At 41.4% G+C, this 25,182-nt stretch overlaps 3 protein-coding genes across 4 annotated transcripts; 2 read left to right on the top strand and 1 right to left on the bottom strand.

The window, feature by feature from the left end:
• Positions 1–8,880: 8,880 nt before the first annotated feature.
• On the top strand, positions 8,881–20,197 carry LOC147872852 (peroxisomal multifunctional enzyme type 2-like). Of its 2 annotated transcripts, XM_087354508.1 has the most exons (17): positions 8,881–9,020; positions 9,199–9,282; positions 9,875–10,012; positions 10,240–10,392; positions 10,866–11,010; positions 11,449–11,576; positions 11,805–11,921; positions 12,316–12,515; positions 12,949–13,009; positions 13,083–13,246; positions 14,564–14,687; positions 14,866–15,038; positions 15,438–15,614; positions 16,362–16,523; positions 18,974–19,115; positions 19,469–19,564; positions 19,992–20,197. In XM_087354508.1, exons 2-16 carry the CDS (start codon positions 9,228–9,230, stop codon positions 19,528–19,530), a joined length of 2,001 nt encoding a protein of 666 aa, XP_087210634.1. In that variant the 5' UTR covers positions 8,881–9,020; positions 9,199–9,227; the 3' UTR covers positions 19,531–19,564; positions 19,992–20,197. The 2 variants fall into 2 exon arrangements, with proteins under 2 accessions (XP_087210634.1, XP_087210635.1); XM_087354509.1 differs by lacking the exon at positions 19,469–19,564.
• Positions 18,373–21,428, bottom strand: LOC147872851 (translocon-associated protein subunit beta-like). The gene is made up of 2 exons (XM_087354510.1): positions 19,882–21,428; positions 18,373–19,347 (listed from the first exon to the last, which is right to left on the bottom strand). The coding sequence occupies exons 1-2, from the start codon at positions 20,452–20,454 to the stop codon at positions 19,261–19,263; spliced, it is 660 nt and encodes a 219-aa protein (XP_087210636.1). The 5' UTR covers positions 20,455–21,428; the 3' UTR covers positions 18,373–19,260.
• LOC147872850 (BLOC-1-related complex subunit 8 homolog) lies at positions 20,014–24,858 on the top strand. The gene is made up of 3 exons (XM_087354523.1): positions 20,014–20,154; positions 21,500–21,607; positions 23,107–24,858. The coding sequence occupies exons 1-3, from the start codon at positions 20,150–20,152 to the stop codon at positions 23,162–23,164; spliced, it is 171 nt and encodes a 56-aa protein (XP_087210649.1). The 5' UTR covers positions 20,014–20,149; the 3' UTR covers positions 23,165–24,858.
• The last annotated feature ends 324 nt before the right edge of the window (positions 24,859–25,182 follow it).

Genomic DNA, 25,182 nt, shown 5'->3' with positions numbered 1-25,182 from the left:
AGGAGGATGTAACATTAATGGAGATGACAAGCAATTCATATAAAATGTAGGTTGAAAGAACTCAAAGGAAGAGACCACTTGAAGACTTATACATGGATGGGACAATTTTATTTGAATGGATCTTAGGGTAATGGTTGGGGGGTTTAAACCACATTCAGTTGGTTCAGGACAGAAAAGACTGTATTTGGCGCACCCTTCGGGCATTACGAATATAATCGCTTATGTTTTGGTTTATGCGATGTTTCAGTCCCTGATGGACAAAGTATTGGGAGATTTAATAGGCAGGGAGGTCATCTGCTACACAGATGACTTGATGATTTTCAGTTCTACTCCTGAAAAGTACGCGAAAAGGCTAGAAAGAAAGACCCATGGCCTGTGCTTCTGGACAGTTACACGAACACGAGCAGATATTGAGCTCTAGTGTGGGCCACACGTCACTTCCGAAGCCATCTGCGTGGTCGTCAGTTCGTAGCCCGATCTGACCATCGACCTTTATCTAAAGAAATTCTCAGACACCAACTCCTGGTTAATGAGATGGTCTCTCAGATCAGCGGAGTTCGATTTCCGCCCAGGAAAGTTTATCCAGCATGTAGACGCCCTAAGTCGACACATCGCGACCCTGGAAAACGACCCCTTGAGTCGGGAAAACATGGCTACAGCAGCAGAGCGACAGTTTTCGTCGGCGTCTGTAGAAATAGCTTTGACAAAGGTCAGTTTTACCTTGACAAAGATGGCTTACTACATCGGCGAGCGGGAGGTCATTGCCCCGATCAGGTGGTAATACCACGTGGGTTAGTAAATGACGTCATAGCCTCGCGTCATACCCAGGACAGAACAGGACTCTGAAGACACGGATGAACCGAGAGATGTCAACAACTGCGAGTCGAGAGACCGACGGAAACACGGCCATGAGAATAAAGCCCCAGTGGGAGACCCGGAAGGGGCGAGGGAGCCATCTCAAGCATGCGCCGTGGATCATAAAGCATCAAGGATTGGGCTGCGAGACGCGGGATCAACATTTCTAGATCAACGATGATTATGAACTGGCCGTGACACCAAATGAGACTCGAGTCCATGCCTACCGATTCGCAAAGCTAATTAAGAATCCCTGAGACAACCCATCAAAAACCCCTAAAAATCCCACCAGCTACGTCGCTCTCCGGGATGGGACGCAGTGTGCGACCAGCCACGTCGTAGCGGACACCGCGATGTACCCGACAGACATTAAGGTGGCTCATAAATCCTTTGAAAATGTGACAAAGTTCAAATACTTGGGGAAAAACAAAAACGATTCAAAATGATGCTCACGAGGAAGTTAGGAGGAGATTAAATTCCGGAAATGCTTGCTACTTCTCAGTTCAAAATATTTTGTCTTCCCGTCTGATTTCTAAGAACCTGAAAATTAAAATATACAAAACAATAATCTTGCCTGTTGTTTTGTATGGGTGCGAAACATGGTCAATTTCATTGACATTACTCTGTTAAAAATTTCGGGCACAAACCTGGGTCCACATTTTCGCGTTCCGCTGTTATGTTATGGCAGTGCGCGTCGGTGTGGACCCGGCTTTAAGAGGCCGAGAAGTGAAAATGAAACTTAAAGATAAAAAGAAGAAGAAGAAGGCAGAGCTAAGACTCGAGAACAAGTGTCCATATCCAGAAAATCATTCCGTACCGAGCATATTTTATTAGCCACGTGATCTAATTAGTGGTTTGTAGAGACTATTACCGATTGGGTACAAGAATGCTTTGTGGGGTGGAGTTATTTTATCACGTGCTCGTGGCTGATTTTCAAAAGACGTGCGTAATTTAGAATTTAAAAAGAGCCGGTTATTTCGACAGGCTTCTGTACGCTGTCAGAATTTTCATTCACTGTTTAACGTTCAAATGCGGCAGGCAAACTTTTTAAATTTTGGGACTCTACTGAGTTACGATGCAACTGACCATGAATGCAGAATGCAACGTGCGTGTTATTTCAACAATTTTAGCGTTTCTGAATTTCTTGTCACAGTGAACTTACTAAAATTACAGCTGTGGTAGCTTGCTTGGTGACACACGCTATGCGACTCCACACCCTCCACCCCCCCCGCCACCATTTAAAAGAAGGTTGAGCTGAAACAGGGTGTTTCATGTTAATTGTCGTTGAAATAAAATTTACTGTGCGTTAAATGTATAACACACCTCTTTCGATCTTTACTTTTTATGTATGAGGGGATGGTTATTCATGTAATAAATGTTTCGAACCCCCTCTGAGCTTAAGATTATGGCAGAGCAGATCTCTATCTATCTACCTGTCCGAAGGTCCATCCACCTGTCTTTATTATCCAGAGTTTCCGCATAAAACACAGTAACTAAGTACAACAGCAGAGCATACAGGCTTGGATTCAAACCAGTAACCTGCCGAGTACGAACCCCATTCCACAGCGCCCAGTTCCCAAGCCGCGCGTCGCTGCCTGATCGTACCCAGAGCAGCAATACAGCGTCCTTCACTGTCCTGGTGTGTTCGTTGCTTGGTTCTCAGCGTCAATAACAAATATAATGCTCCATGCGCTGTGATCTAATAGGGCAAACCACGGAAGTCAAGAATACTTTTCCAGAAGTCAGATTTCTTGAATAGCCCAGCGACTATTACGTTGTCAAGAAGCATTCTGTTCTATAGTTTGTTTCGCAGTCAAATCTAGAGCTCATAACGTGACGAGAACAGTCCTAATGTATTTGAATACATTTATACAAAGACTGAATAATGACCTCAGAATTTCATGAAGCTAAACCTACGATGGCTCAATTTTGTGGGCCCTCAGATTTTAATTGGGAAACTTGGATGTTTTCAAGTTAATGTATGTTCAATAATTCTCTTGTGTTTGGATTATTTACGACGCGAAACTTGGTCAGTGGCATTTATGCAGTGTCACAAACGCCTACATTTTGCGTTTTGGACGAATGCTTTGTGTTGAAAAGCATGAAACATTGGGTACTTGGCATAAAATGAATTAATGGTTTCATCATCGCACTCAGCTGTGCTGATGCAGTGAAAGGTTTCGACGGACTGGACTCGTAGGTCGATTGAATCTGGTGTCAGAGTTGCAATATTAAGACGAAAATTCTCCGGGATGTCGCGCCGTATAAGACAGTAGAAACTGACCGACGTTTCAGAGGTGCTTACTTCCTGCATCATTGGGCACTCATCGCCCTGATGATGGTAAGTAATAAGCACCTCTGAAACGTCGGCCAGTTTCTACTAGATTACTTGCCGCTGTGAGAAGCTGAAATCTCACTTACAGCAAGGATGTTTCTGGCAAAGTGACAACTTGCAAGATCAAGAAGGAGATGGGGGATACCATTGAGGTTGGTTTTATGGAAATAAGTTGCGAGTACGTGGACTGGATCCGTGTGGCTTGGCACTAGGACAGACGGAGGATTCTGTTGATCCTCGGGGTTCTGTTAAAGGCCTGCTTCGTGTTCGGCAGGTCCCGGGTTAAAATCTCGGCTCAGAGCCCGGCTATCTCAGCCCCTTCAGGCAAATTCCGGGATGGTACCGTAAATTAGGCCACGACCGCTTCCTTCCACATCCTTTCTAATTCATTATTCATTGTCTTCCTCTCATTCGACGCTGTGTAATCCGTTGAATTGTAAAAAGATAATCACGAGGAGGTTTTATCATTATCGCAGCTGCGTCGTCTCACGCACGGCTCTGCCTGATTTCCGCTGGCCTTGACCTAAGTAATTGGTTCACGCGGCGATTTCTTGCTTCAGGCAGGATCCGGTACGAGAGCTCGTGGCAGAATTTCCTGAAGAGGACGTCTGCATTTTATGGCTGTCGACACGATCACTGTGATGGAAAAGTTCTCTTATCACGGAATGTTAAACTGCAGGTCGTGTCTCAAATATTTTTAGATGCATTTAACTCTTTGAAGCACAGTGGTAACTATATGTACCACCTGCAGTTATATTTATGGGGTCTTCTTAAGGTACAATTTGGCTGCACGCGACAGAGACGGACTCATCGCAGCTTCCCGCCACTCACTTTTGAGGTGACGACCGAGACATGCGGCAAAGTGTTTGTTTTGTTGAGACGCGTGCACATATTCTGTGAAAAATGAGTATAAAAATGCTTCTAAAAAGGTTACTCGAAGAAGAAGAAGAAGATGTGTTGCTGTGTTATTTGTTGCGAAAGAAAGAAAGAAAGAAAGAAAGAAAACCTACGAGTTCAATATTCAAAACCAGACGCGAAGAAGGGTCTTTCTGTCTGTTAATAAAGAATCATTTATCATTAGAAGAAGAAAGTTTCAGGAGTTATTTCAGATTGAATCAAAAGCAGTTTGGTTACGCACTGAGTTTAATAGGAAAAACATACAAACAACAAAAACTGTCGCTCACGTTACGGTTAAGTTTCTTATATTGTATTATTACTAATTATGTCACAAATGTAATGACAATTGTCTTCATTCTGTGATGTTGGTTGGTTCGGGGGTCGAGGCAGTTCTTATAGGAGAATGTGCTGATACCTCAGATGAACTTGGGTTGGACATCCGATGTTGCTCCTCGCATATCCATCTGAATCACTTCATAGTGACTTAAAATGTTAGCTTGTATTTTCAAACGTGGAGCCTTTACGTGGTTCCCAAATGAAGCAATTTCGTCTTCAATTTCTGTATCAGTGTTGGCACTTAACTGTTGCACGAGATTATCAAGAATATCATCATGATTGTTGTTGCGTCTTTTTCGTCGTGGAGGCTGTGGTACAGAGGACTGCGATGCTTCATCTGGACAACCTTCGCTGTTTTCAGTCCGAGTCTCAAAGTGTGCGTTTGCCGCTGAATCTGACTCAACATTAGATGCAGTAGGTCTTTCTGTTGAAACCGGTTCTAAGAATTGGAGTCTCTTGAAAAAATCCCACTTAGAATTTTTCGGTGGTGCAGCTGATCCGGTTGACATTTTTCTTTTGCGTTTAAATCGATTGTATGAATCCCGTATATACTTCCAGCGTTTTCTACAGTCTCCATCTGAAATGAGAAAATACGCCCATTTTCGTGTGCGTGTTCTTTGTGTACGATATCACTTATTGAGTGATTGACAATTTTTTCCCTTCAGATTTATGGCGACTGGCGAAAGTTACGCTTCACTATCGTTTGCTTACCGTATATCAGCGCGTCATATTTCACCAATCGTGAAAGAGGTTCTTAGGTGTCTAAGAAACAAGTTGGTACCTCAACTCATGCCTGAACCTACGCAACGAGAGTTTCAACGCATTTCAAACGAATTTTGGATAAAATGGAATTTTCCGAACGCCGTTGGAGCCAATCTCTTTCAACTACAAAGCTTTCTTTTCTATCGTTCTTTTAGCCATCGTGAACGCTAATTACAAGTTTATTGCGGTCGACGTCGGTGCATATGGCAAAGAAGGTGATTATTGGAAATAACTTTAATCTTCCGGGTCCTGAGTGCCTTCCGGGAACCATTTCTAACTTTCAGGCGAAGCATCGGGTCTCGACGCGTATCTGATGAAGTTGCAAAGAATGACGTAACTGAACAGACATTCAATTATCGCCTTTGTCGTGCCGGAAGGGTATCGGAAAATGCATTTGGGTTGATTTGCCAAGTATTTTGAGTGTTTTATACACACATAAACATTTTGCCGGAGACATGTGATGATTTGATATTAGTCGCCTGTTACGCGATGGATTCCTAGTAAAAATCTGGAAAAACTTTCTATCACTTCAGTAATGACGTGGAAACAACGCCACCAAACACGCACTCCTTATCTCGAGCAGGAGGCGAGATAAGAGAAGAGTTGAGAAAATATTTCATGTCAGACGCTGGTGCAGTTTCTAGGCAAGTAGATCGCAAAAACCTGGTAATAATCCATTCATTGCATGACGTGTTTAAGTCTAGAAGACGTTATATTGTATTATAAAAACGCAAACAACTAACCACTTTTGTCTAATTAGGCGAGCTTCGGGATTTAGAGGGTTAAGTCTGGCATTTATGAAAGCGACAGTGAACTTATGAGTCCTGCAAATTTCGTGACTGTCAGGCATCGAGCAGGACCCCGTTACTTGGCGTATAAAAATGTATTCTGTGAAAGTTAAGTTGCCACCACGCCCCGCAGTAAAGCTGACAACCGATTTCAGACTACGTTGCCGATAACTGGGTTACACCGAACGCCTATTGATTGCAGCATCCTTGGCGATGTAAAAGTCTGACCAGAACGAGCTGCATGGAGCAGAGTCCATCTTCAGCCCTCGGTCGGTCGGCTAGTCAAATTCTGAACGAAATTCTTATCTCCTTATAACGCAGTTTCCTCCTCGCTCTTGTCACTTCATCCGTCTCGGGTCCAGATATTACCCTCAGCGCTCTCTTCTCAGACACCCCGAGTCTGTGTTTTCGCTTGAAGTGAAAGACCGGGTTTTACACCCATACAAAACAGTAGGAAACATTCGTTGTTAGAGAGGAGACGGGAAACAGAAGATTGTGAACTGCGGGCGGGAGAATGTGAAGGTGCGTCGTGCAGTTGTAATACGCTTGGAAGTGCCTGAGGTAAAGTTGGTAATCGGCTTCCTCAGACGTTGGTAGGATTGGCGGGCAGATTGAAATAGCTGAAGATTGTCAGTTTGTAGATAATAATATGAAGAGTTTTATTCAGTCTCAAGACAAGATCAAGTTCACGCGCCCTGGGACCATGAAGTTTATGTATAATATCGAAGAAGGTGGCGTGATGTCATTCTCTTTATGAGTGCGACCTCACACGTGATCTCGTTACAGGCGATGACATCATAAGGAAACTGTTATCACAGGAGGCGTTGCGAGCTGTGAGGGCGCTCTCATATTACATCTGCTTAATCTCAATACGTGGGACTTACACAGTGTCTGAATTTAATTCGGATGGAGTTCGGACCTCAGCTTCTGGGGAATGCGGTGATGATCCTTCGCGGAAGTGTAGGCAACTGTCAGCTGCTCGAGAGACGTGCTAATTCCTTTCTTGTAACTCCTGAGAAATGCCGCCAGTCGTTTTTCTGGGTCTCTCCGGCTGTCGGTTGTTTCCATGGAGACGGTTCCCTGACCTTGACCGCTATTTGTGATCTGGCCTTCGGCGTTGTGCGAGGGCTGGGCCTGCCAAAGAATTACGGAATGTTGGTCGTTCGCTTAATAACTCGCCCTGCTCGATTAATCCAGACCCGGGGACTAACAGGAATCTTTACTCGAATTTACCGCGGGCCGGCGAGGGAAGTAGGTTGTGTGGATAAAGCTGGCTCAGGAGGAGAATGCCCCGCGTAGCGAACTTTCGGGTTGCTGCCCTCAACAGCGCTGAACGGATTTTGATGAAACTGAACGCGAACTGGCGTCGGTAGGCATCGCTTCGGGAAATTCTCCGCTCCACATTTAGCTCATCTCTGGTTTTCAGAGTTCACTTGGCAAATGTTCACATTCGCTGGCTTCATATTTTAGGGTAACAAGTTTGAATCCACGAAGTCATTGTCATTATCGGAGATAGAATTGAAGTTGCTCAAAATCTGCCACCACGCGAGATCCGACATCCAGACAATTGTCTCAGTTCCTTGCCCACGTAAAACCGACGTTTCGGGAACAAACCCTGAAGATGGGGACAGAGTTTGTTCCCGAAACGTCGGTTTACTACGGTAACCAGTTGATTATGTGTAATAAAATTGTTTGTATCTTGTGAATCACACAAAACATCATAGTTGAATGGTTAGTACTCCTGCTACATGTTTGGCAGGTCCTGGGTTCAGATCTTGGCCTGCAGACTGGCTATCGTGACGAAGGCTTGTTGTGGTTTTCCTCAGTCCCTCCAGAAAATGCTTGGATAGTTCCTTAAATTAGGCCATGATCACTTCTGTCCACATGTTTTCCAATTCTCTGTTTACTATCATCCTCTCACTCGACATTATATAGTCTCAGCTAGTGACAGCATCGTTAAATAAATTGTGAGTCACATGAAGATGGCTGCCTTCTGGGTTGTAGCATTACAACACAGAAAACGAGTCATATTCGTACTCGCCACTGTGAGAACCTCAATTCTTACTGTGACTCGCATGCTTTTGTTATGCTGTAACTTTGTGTGCCTGAAACTCGGGACTGTCAGTGTGATGGTATGAGATAAGAAATTCATGAACATGTGTCTGCACGACCTTGAATTTTAAGACATCCCATCTTGCTAGTGACATCTTATAAATTGATCTGAAGTTGTCACTGACATGAAATCCCACAGTCTTGGACTGGGGACATTAAAATATCATAGTAATTTATAAAAAATACATTTAACACTGCTTTAGCTTTATTCAGCTTTCAGTATCACATTTAATTTTCATTGTTGCAATTTGCATGCTCTTTCCTAATGTTCTTCAGTAAGACACATCCTAGTTGCTGATTTAACTTCCTTGTGTAGAGCAGATGCTCATGGGAAAAGAGTGTGAAGATGACAACGTTGTGGGATATTGCGCAGTGTAGTGTAATATAAATTGACACCATTATTAGGCGATCTCTCTGGTGATGAAGGCAGTAAGCATATTCCCCTTGTTACTTCATGCTTTTGAGTTAGTCTTGTTTCTTTTCCGTATTAATAACATAGGCAGGAAAACTGTGACATGAGTTAAGAAAGATAAAAGCAGTAAGTACAGTTTCTATGGGATATTATGATACAAGGTATAAAATGTGAAAGTAGGGCAAGGAAATATCTCAATTTGGGAACTCTACATTCAGACAGGTAAAATGCCATTTTTTGCTTTCGAACATTTTCGCTAGATCTACTGATACTATTGGTAGCACTGCATTAATCTAAATATATCGATATGGGAAAGAATGACTAGCGAAATTGCGTCGATCACTTTCGTAACCTGTTTTGAAGTACAGTACATATTTCTTGTACAGATGTTTTGCAGTTATGTCAGACAGCAGACTGGCCGTATGTGATGCGAAGGTCTGAAAACACAAGCACACAAACTGTGATGATCTCGTGGTAGTGGATTGTGTCTTGGAGTCTACGACTAGACAGCGGCGGATTTATCGTACGTAGTAAGATTTAGCAATTTGTGCGTTGTATTATAATTTTAACGGTTACATTATTTCTTGACGATGACTTCGCAGTTATACACACGAAAGTAAACAAGGTACGAAGTACTGGTTAATCTTGCACTTGTACTACCTTATCCGTGTGTTTGGTCAGGTAACTTCGTCTTGTTTCAGGTTCGGACTTCTGTAGGGCCCTATTAAGCATGACAGATCTGCGATTCGATGGCCGAGTGGTTGTAGTTATAGGAGCTGGTGCAGGTGATTATCGTACACGAAAATAATGTTTGTGCCTGATCGCTTTTCTAGTATGCAAGACTTTCTTTCGGAAATATTTAATTCTTGTCGAAATTATTTTAGGTTATCGTTCTTGTCTTCGCGGTTTCAGCTTCATTAATGACTATATTGTACAAAAAAAATATAGTTCTTTCCCTCATTTGTTAAGACAAAAATATGAAATTGAAGGGTGTGGGCTGCTACAACAGTATGTTTCCAGTTTTAATTGTACCAGTTTGTGTGTGTCCATTTCCATGGATAAAAGTTGTCATGATAATATTAAAGTATGATGAGACTCCACATGTCATGTGATGTGTGCACTGCAGAGGTGAGTTAATACCCTTCTCTTTTATCATTTGTCTGTTTCCATTGTCTCATAATCGTATTAATCATGGCATTTGCTTACAACTTCTTGTAATGAACAGTTCTGTGTGTCGTTTCACCCACTTATCATTTCTTGTGTGCCTACTACTACTACTACTACTATGGCGTAACAGCCCAAAATCGAGCCCTAGCCTCCTCCTTTCTTGTGTGCCAGTTCCTCATAATTCTGACCAGCCATGACTTTATGTTTCAGGCCTGGGTAAAGCATATGCCCTGCTGTTTGCGGAGCGTGGAGCATCAGTTGTGGTGAATGACCTTGGTGGTGGTCGCCATGGCGATGGGAAGAGTAGCAGTGCAGCAGACAGTGTTGTAGAAGAGATCCGGCACAAAGGTGGGTTTAGTGCATTATGATGCTTGTTGGCTGCTACTGCATTCGCATGTAAGTTTCTTGTTTGTCCTCTCACCTCTTCTCTTTCTCCTTCCTTCTTACAAACTGCTTCCTTGTGTCCCCCTCTACCACCTCCGTCTGATTCCCTTTCCTTTCCAACTTCTGTTTTACGGTGAAGTCGCAGCACCGCGGGATTGCATCTGTATCATAGATTGTTTTGTTTCTGGTAGGTGGCAAGGCTGTAGCCAACTATGATTCTGTGGTGAATGGAGAGAAGATTATACAGACGGCTCTGGAAGAGTTTGGACGAGTAGATGTGGTAGTGAACAATGCTGGCATCCTGCGGTACAAGTCATTCTCCAGGATTAGTGACGCAGACTGGAGTATGTTTGAGATTAAATCTTATTCTTGGCCATAATATCAGATTGTGGGGTACTTTCAGTGTATTTGGACTGCTACAGTCAGTCAGGCAGAAAACTAAGAGCGCCAGTGACTGGATATTATGTAGCTGTCCCAGGGGCCATTTTACCTTAAAGTCTGATAGTTCAGTGAAATTGGAATATCATTTTTCTGCAGAGACTAATTCTGAAAGAGTTAAAATTCACAAGCGTCTATTCTCATTGTGGTTCTGACCAGTTTCAAGAGACTGTCCATGGCATTTGCCTAGAGAGGCTGAGGAAAACCTTGACAAATACTGTCTGCTATGCTGAGCTGTTTTGACTGTTATTGATATTGTATAGGAGGCCAAAAGAAAAGGGACTATGATAGATTTCTTGAGTTCAGGGATGGTTTTGCATGCTTTTTTGTCTAGTTACTAGTGCTGTTGAGGTTTAATGATCATTTGTTACTGTTGCAGGCTTAATTCAGGACGTACACCTAACAGGTGCTTTCAAGGCAACTCGAGCCGCGTGGCCTCACTTCCGTAAACAAAAGTATGGACGTGTCATTGTGACATCCTCCAATTCTGGTCTATATGGGAACTTTGGGCAGGCAAACTACAGGTCGGTGTTAGTGACACTTCAGTATATTTATCTTTCATAGGATTGATCATTTGTATAATGTGTGCGTGATATCTTGGACATTAATCTGTTCTACTTTGAATATCTTTGGGATTTAAAAGTATTAATTACAATACACCCCTCCCCCCGCCTATGAAATATTGATTTAACATTCTGGTTATTTATAAAAATAAAAGTTTGTCTTTGGTTGCCAGAAATGGTAGAAACTGTTTTCCCCCACAGTTCCTCAAGACAGATGCTGGGATAGTGTGTTATATAACCGAGGGTCACTTCTACATCCTCTCCAGTTCGCTATTCCTTTCAGGACTGTGTAATTTGTGCGGCTGAAAAGTTGTTCTCAAATAAGAAAGTTGGTGTGAGCGATGGCCGCTTTATGCATTTCTTGGGAGGAGTCCATGTATGTTTTTTTTATGGTTGCAGTGCTGCCAAGATGGGGCTGGTTGGTCTGAACAATACGTTAGCGATAGAGGGCAGGAAGGACAACATCCACTGCAATGTGATTGTGCCAACTGCGGCATCCCGGCTTACTGAAGACATCCTGCCACCTGGTGGGTGCTGCTGATACTAAAGCCTGACAGTGTGTCACTTCTGTTTACAATAAATGAACATCAAAATGATGCAAACAGTGCATTTTGGAAGTATATTCACCCTTTTGTCATATTATCAGTTGTAATAAATAGTTCATGTTTTGGAGATCTGTTATCAGCAGTTTTTAATATTGTCTCATGATTATAAACACTAATGTGATACTGATAAGTCACTTGTTTGTTGCACAGATTTCTTTGCGCAGCTGCGCCCAGAGCTGATTGCGCCAGTCGTCGCGTGGCTGTGTCACGAATCCTGTGAGGAGACTGGCTCCATCATCGAGTCTGCTGCTGGCTGGGCAGGAAAATGTAAGTGTCAGTGGCACCCCTGTTCGGAATATGCTCGATGCCTGTAACGACACCACTGGTTCTGAGTCATGTGATGCCGTCCAAAACAGGACTGCATTTCATTAGGGTCATGAAGGTTGGGTCTGTTTTTGCTCTTTCAGTGAAATGCAGAAATGATTTTTTCACTGCAAATCACAATCGTAGATAAGTCGCAGAATCTGCATGTGGACTTCCGTAGATGTGTCAACAGCGGTAGAATGACCGGATTCATGTTTCAAGGGTCCTGATTTCAGTGAGACAGCTTGGAATAGCCATGAAACGCAGTAATGATAGACAAGCAGAGAACCGTTTACCTCCCGTGCTGAGTGTCGGCAGAACTTTCCATCAGGATGCGTTCTTGTCTGACAACCTTCAGGTTATCTGGTGCGTTCACCGGGCGGCCTGCTGCGTGCACAGATGAATGAGCTGGTGACGCCAGAGGCTGTTCGTGAGAACTGGGGCAAGGTGACAGATATGTCTGCTGCCGTTAAATTGGAGTCCATCCAGGAGGCATCTGGTACCCTGATGACCGTTCTGGAGCAGTTGAAGTCGAACTCTGGGCTTTCTTCTGATGGCGTGAGTTATGACTCGATGTAGTTTTTTGCATATGCTTTCAGATAGTAATTCTTCAAGTTACCCCTGTGTCTAAGCACGATCCAGTGGAGGTGTATAGAGGGAGTGTAGTATAAGACGTATGAATGAGCAGAATTAATTTTGTTTATTGTGTACAGGATTTTAGCCCGTCGCCATAATTGTAGTACGTGGTTTACGTTACTTCAGTTGTGTGTTTCTTGCGTATGGTGTTGGAAGAAGCTGACTGCTTCATTGTGGCTTACGCCACTGGAGGTCCAGTATTTTGTTAAATGAGGTGTACATTAGTTTTGGCAATGGCTGGTGCTGCCATCCAAGTATTGATGGTGGCTAATGTTTGTGCAGACTTGAACTTCTTTTGTCTTCTTGGTGACACTTATTCTGTGAACATGGTTTAAGGTCCTGATTTCCTTTCCAGAAGAGTGTTGTGACAAAGTTCCAATACACTCCTCGTGACCTGATCCTGTATGCACTGGGAGGTGAGTAATGTGCCGTTATGTGCGTGTGTTTGTGACAGTGTGACAGACAAGTAATGTGTTTGTTTTATTGCAGTTGGTAGCACTGTGACCAACCGAAGTGACCTGAGATTCCTGTACGTCGGCCACGCAGACTTCTCTGCGTTGCCGACGTTCCTAGTGTTGCAAGGCGTGTCTGCCGTGATGGAGTCTAGTGTTACTGCTGAGGTGTTCAGTGGCAGGGATTTCAATCCTGCCAGGGTAAGTGAGGTTATGTCTTGATAAGCAGACTCTTTTGAGGATAACCGCAAGGTTCAGCATCGGTCATTTCGAAGCCTGCCTTCGGATGCAACCCTGAGCCACCTCACAATCTTCTTGCTGTGTTTTCATCTCTGTATGTGCATTTCTTGCCTTCGCAGCTGAACATGTCCATATATCTTAACGCAAGGCACATTTTACTGCCTGTGCTTTGTCTATTACGAATATAATAGCCAGTCTCCATCGCACTTGACTTGTTTAGTTCACTGTACATGCAGTGAGGAAGAAATTAAAAGTCTGCTGGTCCTCATGGAATGAAAGCAGATCCAGCTTCTGCAAAAATAATACTGCAGTGAGTTGTTTTTCTGTTCAGTGCAACGGAGGATCATTCAGGTCGTATTCTATGCTAGTGAAGTTGTAATTCAGCAGTGTGGTGTGGACTCGGGGAATGCTTGCTATCATTCAGTCCAAAATGTTTTGTCCTCTCATCTCACATCAAGAAAACTAAAGATACAAAAGTTGTGCTGTATGGGTGTTAAACTTGGTCTCCCACTTTGAGGGAGGAACATAGATTGAGGGTCTTTGAGAACAGAGTGTTTAGGATATTTCGACCTAAGAGGCAGGAAGAAAATTGCATTATGAGCTTCACGGACTGTACCCCTCACTTGATACTGTTAGGGCGATTAAATCGAGGAGGATAAGACGGGCGGGACATGCGGAACGCATTGTGGAGGGGTGGGGTGTTTACAAGATATTGGTTAGAAGGCCTGAAGGGAGGAGATTGTGGGTGAGACATTGGCGTAGGTGGGATGGCGTTAAGATGGACCTTTGGGAGATAGGAATCTATGGAGCAAACTGGATGCAGCTGGCTCAGGTTAGTCTTATGGCAAGCTTTTGTGAACTCAGTGATGAACCTTTGGCTTCTATAAAGAAAGTGTTCTATTTTTTGAGAAGCCAAGTATACAGTCAGTTTTTCAAAGAATATCCTGCACCATAGAGAGAGTGAGGATAGAATTCACACTGATTCAGTTAGCTGCACAGAGTGTAGATGCTTCCCACTGGCATGCCACTCGGTCATGTAAACAAATGACAGTATTCAGTTGTTTTTGCAGATATATCATAAAGTATTTCTTTCTTTCTTTCTTTCCACTAAATGGATTCGAGAAGTTCTGCTAACTTAAAGATAGTTCAGTGGTTTCGACGTAGAGACTGATTGGATTATGAACCTTAGGGTTGCTGATGAGGCACAAAGGAATGAGAAACGATTGAGTACATAATTGGAGTTGACTGAGGAGGATCGTGTTGCTGCTATGTTGCCAGATGTTGCATGGTGAGCAGTACTTGGAGGTTCTGCGTCCCATCAACAGTGAAGGGACTCTTGAGGTGCACTGCAAGGTGGTGGATATGTTGGACAAGGGATCCGGGACTGTTGTGCTGGTGGAAGGTGAGATAAAATTGTGCAGTATGATCATTCCATTTGTAACTTCTGTCAACTTGGTTCGTGCAGTTGTAACGTGTCTCTTTTTCTTTGATCTGTCTAGGCTAGGGGGAATATAAGTGGTTTAAAAGTCTAGTCTTCAAGGTGATACAAATTCAGTTGCTGTCTGTTGTCATTATTGCAGTGGAGACATTTGATGAAAGTGGTGAGAAGGTGGCACAGTCCCTGCTGACAACATTTGCTGTTGGAATGAAGGGTGTTACAGACAAGCGTACTTCACCCTATGATGTGCCAACAGCAGAACCACCAAAGCGGATTCCTGATTTGTCTGTTGAGCAACGCACGTCTCTTGATCAGGTCAGAATAGAGGGAAGCATGTGTTACGTGTGAGGCTCTTTGGTTATTTTTCTTTGAGGGGGGGGGGGGGGAGTGAATGTAACTTTTCTTATTCTGTGTATGTATTTTTAGTTTCTTCTGTCAGTAGTACTAACGTGTGAAATATGGAGAAGAAGCACAATCTAATTAAGATCTTGACATATTTGTGGTGATAGAGCTTTGTAAAATGTGCATCCTTAAGATTATTTGATGTAGACTGAAAATGCTGACTGCTTTGAATCTGCACTTATTGCTGTGTGTGAAAATTATGACTAATGAAACACTGCAGCTAAGTCTGTAGAATTTAGTATGCAGAGAGATCATAAACACACCTACAAATTAATTGTCAATGTTTCTTCACTTCAACATTATTTCCTGCAGGCTGCACTCTACCGACTGTCTGGAGACCGCAACCCACTTCACATTGACCCGAATGTGGCTGCATTTGGTGGATTTGATCGGCCCATCCTGCACGGTCTGTGTTCGCTGGGCTTCTCAGCCCGCCATGTCCTACAGCAGTATGCGGATAATGATCCAACCAAATTCAAAGCCATAAAGGTGTGTAATAGAAACATCTCTTTTTGGGGCTTTCCTATTTTCACATTCTCATGATAACATTCCAGCACCCTCTTTCTGTTGTTCTATGGATTGTTTGTGTTCACAGCATTTTTCACTTGCCTCTTCCGTGTCTGATGTACAGTTCAGTTGATGTCAGTCATTGTGCTTTCTTATTCTTTCCACATGCTTTCCTATTTTCTCGCATCCCTGTTGGAATACTTCATAACCGTGACTCCCATTCACAGTGGATACGTTAAGGGAGGCCTATGGTAAGTAAAAGAATATTCATGTGAAGCATGGTGCAATGGTGTGGCTTGATAGTAGATTTCTAAGTTGTAATTCCGGAGGACTGTTCATAACATTTTACCATTTCAGTCTCTTTTTTTTAATTTTATCATCTTGTTGCTTTGTAAGTTCTTTGTACTTTTTTTCCATCAGAGAGATTGTTAAATATGATGTTATTTCATGAATGTGTTTCATTTTCAGAGGTTATATAGCATCAGATAGAATGAGAGGATAATGAATGGGTATGAATTTGGAAAGGGGCAGTAATATTAATTTTCATGTTACTATGCTGGAAGTTCTTTGGAGGGACTGAGGAGAACTCTGATTAGCCTGAGAAGGATAGTCAGAAACTGGACTTAGATGCAACCTGATATCCCCATTAATATGGTTTAGATCGTTGCACTACACAGGCCATCAGAGTGTGAGGGTATGAAGAAAATGATGACTGTCACTGGTTTACAGGCTCGGTTCAGCAAGCCGGTTATCCCTGGGCAGACACTACAGACTGACATGTGGCAACAGGGGAACCGTATCCACTTTCAGACCAAGGTGAAAGAGACGGGGAGCGTGGTGATATCTGGCGCATATGTCGATCTCACCGAGGCATCCGTCCCGCAGCACAAGGTACGTTTTTGTGGCTGACTGATGGGCCAAGATCATCTTTGATGATGGTTGTTCTGCTGGTGAGAAATTTCGTTGCTGCTGGCCTTTCACCACGTTCACATAATTCTGCCCTTATGCTCTGTCATGAGCTGGTTGAGTCCTATCTATCTCTTCACATCATATTTCTCTAAGGTGCATTTTAGTAATGTCTGTGTGTGTGTGTAGATCTCCCAAGTACTGTTTTCCTTTCAGCTTTTCCAATGAAATTTTTGTGTCAAATTTCATGTCTACGCAGTGGAAATAAAAAGTCACACATATTGCAGGTTCCTCACAGAAAAATGCAATTTGATTATGCAGTACACTGCTACTAAACAAGACGAAGCATTTGAGCTGTGTTGTTTGCATGTAAAGCTTACTTAATATAAATGTACATTTTGATGTAAATTCTGTAATTGTGTGTTGGAGAATGTTTAATTTAGTGTGGGTTTAATGAGCCAAATATAAGATTTAATTCTGGATTTTTAGTAAAATGATAAGAAAGCTCTGATGGGCAGGGCATACAGCATGCATGAGCAAGACATGAAATGAGTACAGAATTTTGTGTGGAAAACCTGAGGGAAGAGATGGCTTCAGAGACCAACTCATAGATGGGAGTGTAATATTAAAATGGATCTTTAAAATACTGGGTGTTAGGTTGTGGATTGTGTTCAAGTGGTTCAAGATAAGTCCATGAGGCAGGCCTGAGCTGTGTGGTGTTTGTTCCTACAGATTGCAAGTTGTGTTTATAATCGATATAAAGTGTAACTGATATTCTGTTATCTTGTGATAACCTGCATTGTTTAGCCTAGCAATTTCTTACTCTCAGTGACAAGGTTATGTTTCCTTTTTGTTAAGATCCCAAACATACAGCATTGCTAGTATCACATCTTCAGTAAGATCCATTTTAACCCTTTAAAGCTGAGTTGTAACTGTATGTACCACCTGCTGTAACAGTCATTATCTCTGCATTTTGCCCACAGAATATATAATGTGGGTTTTATATTGATCTCAGAATAAACAGTAATTTATTTCTCTAAGCAGCATTAACTAGTTTAGTGTTGTCGTGGAGACGTGTTGTGTTTTCTTTGAGGTAACAATGGATTGATAGAATATTATGCACCTTCACTGTGGCTGAAGGGGTTAATTATTTTCTTTAATTTCCTAGTTGGTCTTCAGAGGTTACTCAAAAGCTCTATGGAATTTCTTTGTTTTCTCTTTCCTAGTTACATTTCCAGCTTATGGTAAATATCTGCAAATCAATTTCTCAAGATATTTGCATCTTCAGTGGGCAAAGTGAGGAAGAAACTTCACGATTTGTACAGTTCACTTAGTGCTTTGTGAATAGTGAACTGTGGGAGACAAAGAGAAGTTGTCACATGAATACATTGTTTCACTACACTTGTTTATGTAAAATGTCATTAGGTCAGAAATTGGCTTAGACTTGGAAAAAATTTTTGGCATGATGCTGGGGGTGGAGCCGAGTCATGATATGGCCATTTGTGTGTGTTTTGTCTAACAGAATAATGAACCTTTGTTTTGTAAAAGCAGTAAGTTTTTTGACTAGCTGAGTCACTGTCAAGGAGGCAGGAAAGACTTTGCACTTTAGCCTACATGTAAGGTTGTCTTGATAACATGTACAGTACAGTACAGTACAGTAGCTGTGTTCAAGGTCATGGAAGAAACACAAGTGAGTAGCTCTGATGTATGCTGGTTGCATCAGTCAGTCACTATGCCTGCTGTGATGAGGTCCACCAAGGTGAGGGAAGTGAAAACTGGAATTTGTAGTTCAGAGGCACATCTCATGTCCTGACATAGAATGAAAATATGAACATTGTTTTGCATTTGTTTTTAAGCTAAAAATATAGTATTCATAAATATTTAACACGTTCAGGAAGTACTCATTATTGATTACAGAGTGTGTAACCATCGAAACTACTCTCAGTAATGCTAAAGATCAAATTACATCATATCCATATTTTTCCACTTTTGTATGGTTGTAAAATATGGTTTCTTTCTTTGTGTGAAGAACCTAAATTGTGTTTGAAAACAACCAAATATTATTTGGGATCTTGAAGGATCAAATAAGTGGATTCTTAGGATAGTGAACTAAAGGACTAAATGTGTTGTTCATAAGATGAAAACACATAATGTATGCATAGTTTGGTGGGAATCCTGTTAAAAAAATTGGACATAAGTAAGACTGAGAATTTAAGGGGAGGATAATATTAAGCTGGATCTTAGACAAATACAGATGTGTTTGAACTGTGCCAAAGTGGCTTGGTCCTGCAGCTAGTGATACTGTTTGGTATTGGCAATGTTCGACCTTCGTTTTCTATCACCAGAGAGTTAACAGGTTCCTAGAGACATGCAGAAATGGTGTATGATGTTGGTGGCTTTGTAAACTGTAATGTGAGGTTGCATTGTTGGTGCAGGCATCCACATCAGCGCTGGATTCGGATGGTGTGTTTGACTTGCTGAAAAAGCGGGTTGCGGCAAACCCAGAGCGTGCCAAGAAGATCGGTGGTGTGTTCCAGTACAACATCACCAAAGATGGCAATACTGTTGCCACCTGGAGTATGTATCACACAGTTGTCATGGATTTACAGCACTGTTAGAGAGTAAATTTTATACAGACTAACTTAAAACTTTCATCGGTTAAACGTTTTGTCTGTGCGGTTAACTCTCCTACTTCATATCTGGCAGATCTTGGGTTTGTATCTCATTTGAGAGACAGGGTTTTCTTATCATAGTCACGGAAGGCAATGATGAGACCCTCGCCGGGTTCGCTTGTCACGGCCACTTGCAGCTGAAACGGAAAGACTTGTTATGCATTTCTGTTGCGTCCTACAGGAGCAGTGTGTGACGATGTTAACAGAAACCCAAAAAACAAAACAAGAGATAAACTTAGGAATTTTACATGATTACAGGCTTTGTGGCATATGTATTTGTCAAGAAGTTCTGGAAAAATGAAATGTATGCAGAAATTTGATGGTGAAACCTGAGGAACACCACTTGGAAGACTTGTAAGAAGTTTGGAGATTAATATTCAATTTTAGCTTTGATGTTAGCTATATTCAGTCCTCAGTTCATTTTAATTATGAGCTTTGAATATCAGAGAAGCAGACAGAAACAAGTATGGTGTCCATAGATGGATTTTCCAAGTAATATTTAAATGTTTCAAAATGAAAATCATTTTATCAATCTGAAGAATTTGTGTTTTATGCTCATTATTTTACAATGGCTTCCTGTACATTCTAAATATATAATTTAGGACCAGCACAATGGAAATTACAAACATTTCTATAAATTTTGACCACGGTCCATGCAAGTGATAACTCACTTCAGAGGCATCCTCTGTTGGTCTGTAGTTGACTTCTGCAGCTGTGAAGTTGAAGTATCCATATTTCCTTGGTCTGACAACTACTACATGAGATACATTTGTCCCTGCAGGGATCCTGTCAATCTTGATGTTGAGCTGACCACCCACCAAAGTGAAGGCCTCTTTGTGAAAGCTACTGTCACTCAGCTTAACACCAAGAGCAGTACTTGTGCCAACATTATATAGTGTGTACTGCAAAGAATGTTGTGTGTTATAATCAAACAAGTTTATGAGGTATGTTGGTATTATATGGGTACTAAATACAATATTATCATGAGATGCTCCATATTCTTTGGCTTGTAACATAAACGGCCTATGATATGTAAAAATTTCTATTCTGCAAAAACAACCGGACGATAATTTTTCTGAAACAATATGACATCTAAATATCCCAGCTACTATGTCCATGTCTTCAACCAGATATCTATTCAGTATCTGTTTCGAAATTAGCAATCTGGCACCCGTTTCTTCCTCCTCATTACCATCTACATAAGCAGCTAGGGCTGCGAGAACAAAAATACTTATAAATTTCATTCTTTCAAGACTTTTAACGAAATATTAATTTATACACTCCCCAACGTGTTGTACGCACGAGTACTTCGAATCTTTCCCAACGGAATGGCACTTCTTTATCAAAACTTCCAACTCGTTGCCAACTCACAAGCAACAAAGCATGTAATTCGACTCCTACTGGCAATGACCGCACTTAAAAATTAGTTCCGGTTCCCTTCATTGTCACCAATTTAAAAGTTAATGACGATAAAATATACCGTTCCAGCCGTTGCCAATGTTAAAATGAAACTGTTTTGGCTTCACTGTTAAACACGGAAGTTTAGAAGTTCCATAGTTTGTAACATGCTTTGTAACTCAGAACTGTAGTTTGTTAATCGGCTGTACTTCGTATGCGATTATTTGGAATAATTATTAGGCACATATGGATGTGCTTTGTTATCGGTAATATAACGTAACTGTGTTGAGAATCATGTCGATGTCTCTGTCATCAGACCCGGAATTGGAAATGAAAGTTAAAAAAGGTTTGAAAACGTGTCAAACATGGATTGAGTTGTTTATGTTGAACTTATATACGTAACATTGCAAAGCACTGCCCCCGATGGTGGAGAAGAGGGTAGAAGTTACCAGACTGCATCATGAGTTGCAGGGACGTTGCTACGATGTGGAGTATGCCATTGGGTAAGGTTTAAAGGAAATTCTGTTCGTTCACTAGTATTCAAGAGGAACCTTGTTCCCAAGTGAATACTTTTCCACAGGCTTGTAGCAGCATCTTGCTCATTTCTAGTTGACATTTTGAATTATGTGAAGTGTAATTTCTTTATGTTACAAGGAAAGCTTATTATTTAATCAATTAACTTAGTGATTTTAGACCTTCATTCATTTGACATTTCTGCCTGGCAAAGGAATAAGATCCTGAGTCCTGACACAAAGTCGCCAAATATGGTGTGTGTGCATGTGTCTATCTATCTATATATATATATATATATATGATTTGGAAGAAAAGTGAGAATCACAAGACCTTCCCAGAACTTTGTGTAGTTTTTTCAGCAGTTGTATTGTTCTCCAGGGCAGTGAAGTCTATGGAGGGGGCAGAGGATAACCTTGGTAACATACAGGAACTGCTGAAGAATGCGGTGTTCTTGCGACAGCAGATTAAGTATGAAGAAGCTCGCAGGTGAGTGTTATTGTGAATGTTGTGGACGTGATTTCTGTGGTCTGTCTGTGCCTTCTCTCAGGGTTCTTCCCATTTTATTCATATGTGAACTGAATGTAAGATGAGCAAATGTGTTTCAGTTGGAAAAGAATGTACTATAGCAAGTACAGAATGCTAAATTTGTGGGTTACCTGTGTTTTAGAATACATGAAGGAAATAGGGTTTGGGGAATTTGGGACACAAACTTGTTTTATAGCAACAGGAAGGAAGTCTGTCACTAGTGTAAATCCCCCATAAATAAATATCTCCTATGCGTAAGGAAAAAATGATCTGAATTGTTGTGTAGTACATGGACAAAACTATTCTGTGCAAATCCTCGTTTGGGAAGGAGTGATTCTACCAGTAAATTATAGCAGTGTTGTGTTAGCACTCCTGTTTCTCAAATGAATTACGTCCTATGCACAAGTCTCAGCAGGGGATTTGCTGTCCTGACTGAAGAGGGTTTTTTTTGTCAGTTTCCTCAGATCTTCCAGTTGAATCTGATCATAGTGTATCAGAATATGCCAGTTGATCCAGTGGTTTTTGAATGACTTATAAAGCAGTCTTATTAATTAAGTAAGCTGCATGTGTATGTCCATCTAGCCTGATTCAGTTACACAGCAGTTGACTGGTTTTTGTGAAATTTGGTGTGAATATCTACCATTTCAGTTCTCTTGATCTTCTGTTCATTTTAACTTTGTCATCTGCCATTACTGAATTGAGTTTTGAGGTTCTTATGATAGTGAATATGGAGGTGGCTGTCTTGCAGGTTGTTGCACCATTTAATGTAAAAATCAGTTTGTGCAACGTCGCAGGCAACCATCTTTGTAATGAGTTGTTTTGTAGGACACTAAATTAATTTTATTGCTCTGTGGATCACTGTTTCATTCACAGTAGTGTAGAATACCGGTCAGACAGTGTGTTAGTGATTTTTCACCTTGCTGTGATTCTTCATGTGTGTTAGAATTGTGTTATGTTCTTGTGTGCTGATCCAAGAACATTTGGATTGGCATGCGCATATGCGCAACGCATGTGATTTATGTTGCATGTCTTGTCTGTGTAGGCTCCCCCACTAATGCTGTGACATGCCAGGTAATTGCTGCTTCCTGTTGTTTATTATGTTGGTAGTATATTATGGTAAGCAGTCACTACATGATCATGATGAAATTGGGGATATCACATGGCCTTAGAATTGTTACTGTGTAGGAGAAAGAGTGCATGGTCACATGGACATAATGTTTCATTGATACAGAGGACACTACAGAACAAGGGAACTGTGGTCCTATAAGTGGGAAATATTAACCTGTCAGTGTGGGCTGTGTCGAATGGACGTCTTTGCACGGTGTGATAGGTGCCATGTATGTTTCCAACATCAGAGTGAAAGAAATGACTATATTTATTCAATTGTGAGGTGATACTGAACTGTGCAATATCGTTATACTAAGAGACAGTATATTTAAGACATTTATTTCCTCTATTAGGTTGAAGGCCAGTTCATGCTTCATTGTTCAAAGTTCCTGCTTTTGGAAAAGTTCTTAATTACAGATAATAATGGCTACTTATTTCACCTGCTGTTTTGTGTGGGTGTTAAACTTGGTGTCTTGCACTGATGTCTGTGATGAGCAGAATACATGTAACTAAGAGAAACATACAGGCAGCGAGAGAAAATTACATAATGAGGAGCTTCATGAATTGTGCTGTTTTTTTGGGAAAGTGTTCAAATCAAGAAACCAGTGGGTGGTTGGTGTTGCCCAAGGAATGTAGTGGCACTTTAGTATTAGCAGTGGATAGTTATATAATCAATATTGTTTGTGCATGTTTTTTTTCCTTCAAATTAGCCATTTAATTACTATGTATTTGCATCGCTGTTTGTTTAATTTTGTTCAGATTACAATTTCATGTCTTGGATCCTCCATTCACAATAATCCTAATCCCATTTAGTATTAAGTAATTTGTACGGTTGAAATATAATTATTAAATAGCCTACGAATCAATTAGTCAGTTCATTCACCCTTTTAGCCACTTGATCTCTTAATCACAGTCAGGCGGCTAAGCAACCAGTGGATCAATCAACTGCTCATTCTGTTCAAAGATATTTGTTCGTACAGGAACAAGAAGGAGTCATACTAAATTAAGGGTTTGGTGCAGTCTTTACTGTATGATCTACTATTAGCTTCTCAAGGACTCTGCTTCATGAAAATTTTATTTACAATCACAAAATCATGTTTAGATCTTCAAGGACACCGGTTGACCACAGTTTGTTGGGAACAATACTGGTGATTCATGGTTAGGATCATTTTGGTTATATTTTGAGGATAAAATTCATATTTTGGGTATGAAATTCTTACTTGAAACTACATTTCTCGGGCATTTACAGTGAATCCTTCATTTAGTTCAGATGCCAAAAGTGGTGTTCTGAAAGTGCAAAGTTAAGAGCTTTCATTAAAGATTTCGGTGAGGAATATTTTAGTTCTGATGGAACAATTCTGTTCTGTAAACTTTGTGAAGTTAATGTTACAGCTGGTAAGGGATTTAATGTGCAACAACATTGTGATACAAGCAGTAGGCAGGTCAGGTTTCTGTTGCGATATGAAGTGAGCCTGCCAAGTGTACTGAACATACTGCACTGATTTCCTGGCAAGCAGTAGGCTGGTCAGGTGACAGACAGCTTTTCCCCGAGTAAAATCCCAAGGATCAATTAAGCTTCTTCTCTCAGCTATTCCCAGAAAGACAAAATGCATTCACTTTTAACTAACACAAATGCAAAAATAAACAGCATTCTGATGACGCAGTTGATTGAACATGTACTTTTGTTCTTGGGGAGGGGGGCACACCACACACACTTCTGAGTATATAAATGTCACTTATCAATGCCGTAAACGCCTCATGGCGTTTATTTATTTGATTCCTCGGGAATCATCGACACATAACCTCAACCGTTAAACGAGAACTAGATTCACGCAACAAATGTTACCAACTCTCTCTCTCTATCTCTGCGCGAACTTGACTACAGCGAATTCTAGTAGCGAACCCAGTAAACTACGTATTGAGCGGGAAATGCAGGGCATCGATATATCAGGAAGATCCAGAATCGTAATCTTGTAGGAGCCTGGTAGCCGAATGGATAGCGTGCTGGCCTGCGGAATACGACATCGGCAGTTCGAGACCCAGCGGATTCTTACAGTAGTATTAATTCTTAATTCTTACAGTAGTATTAAGTTCTAAATATAAAACGAGGGCAGGACTCAGGACTCAAACGATTTCTGATTTCTGATTTCTGCCCTCTAAAAATAATTGTGGGTTACCGGGAGGGTGGGGCGCCTAATATGATAGAATGAGGGGGGTTATGCACAAATATATAAAAGGGGGCTCAGTCGGGGGTATACCAAACATACAGACATCAAAGCATATGAGTCGAAAAAGAAACAATCCAGCGAAATAAATCAAACCATCAAACCTGCATGCTTGTCATGTAAGCTGTTGAGTGTGTTCGCAGACTGACTTGATATCTGAACAGGAAACCTGATGGGACAATGAATGAAGTGTGTAATTACCTG

The sequence above is a fragment of the Zootermopsis nevadensis genome, unplaced genomic scaffold (genome assembly GCF_977971745.1).
Source record: "Zootermopsis nevadensis isolate Lab colony 2312 unplaced genomic scaffold, Znev_1.0 Znev_ptg000023l, whole genome shotgun sequence".
Classification (NCBI taxonomy): Eukaryota; Metazoa; Arthropoda; class Insecta; order Blattodea; family Termopsidae; genus Zootermopsis; species Zootermopsis nevadensis.
This window is presented reverse-complemented; position numbering and strand designations above follow the sequence as displayed.

Coding starts and splice junctions, on each gene's coding strand:
- LOC147872850 (XM_087354523.1), top strand. Junction 21,608..23,106: donor AAGTATGAAGAAGCTCGCAG/GTGAGTGTTATT, acceptor TTCCTCTATTAG/GTTGAAGGCCAGTTCATGCT.
- LOC147872852 (XM_087354508.1), top strand. CDS start 9,228: ATGACAGATCTGCGATTCGATGGCCGAGTGGTTGTAGTTATAGGAGCT. Junction 13,247..14,563: donor GGGATTTCAATCCTGCCAGG/GTAAGTGAGGTT, acceptor CTATGTTGCCAG/ATGTTGCATGGTGAGCAGTA. Junction 15,039..15,437: donor AACGCACGTCTCTTGATCAG/GTCAGAATAGAG, acceptor TATTTCCTGCAG/GCTGCACTCTACCGACTGTC.
- LOC147872851 (XM_087354510.1), bottom strand. CDS start 20,454: ATGAAATTTATAAGTATTTTTGTTCTCGCAGCCCTAGCTGCTTATGTA. Junction 19,348..19,881: donor CAACAGAGGATGCCTCTGAA/GTGAGTTATCAC, acceptor TTTCCGTTTCAG/CTGCAAGTGGCCGTGACAAG.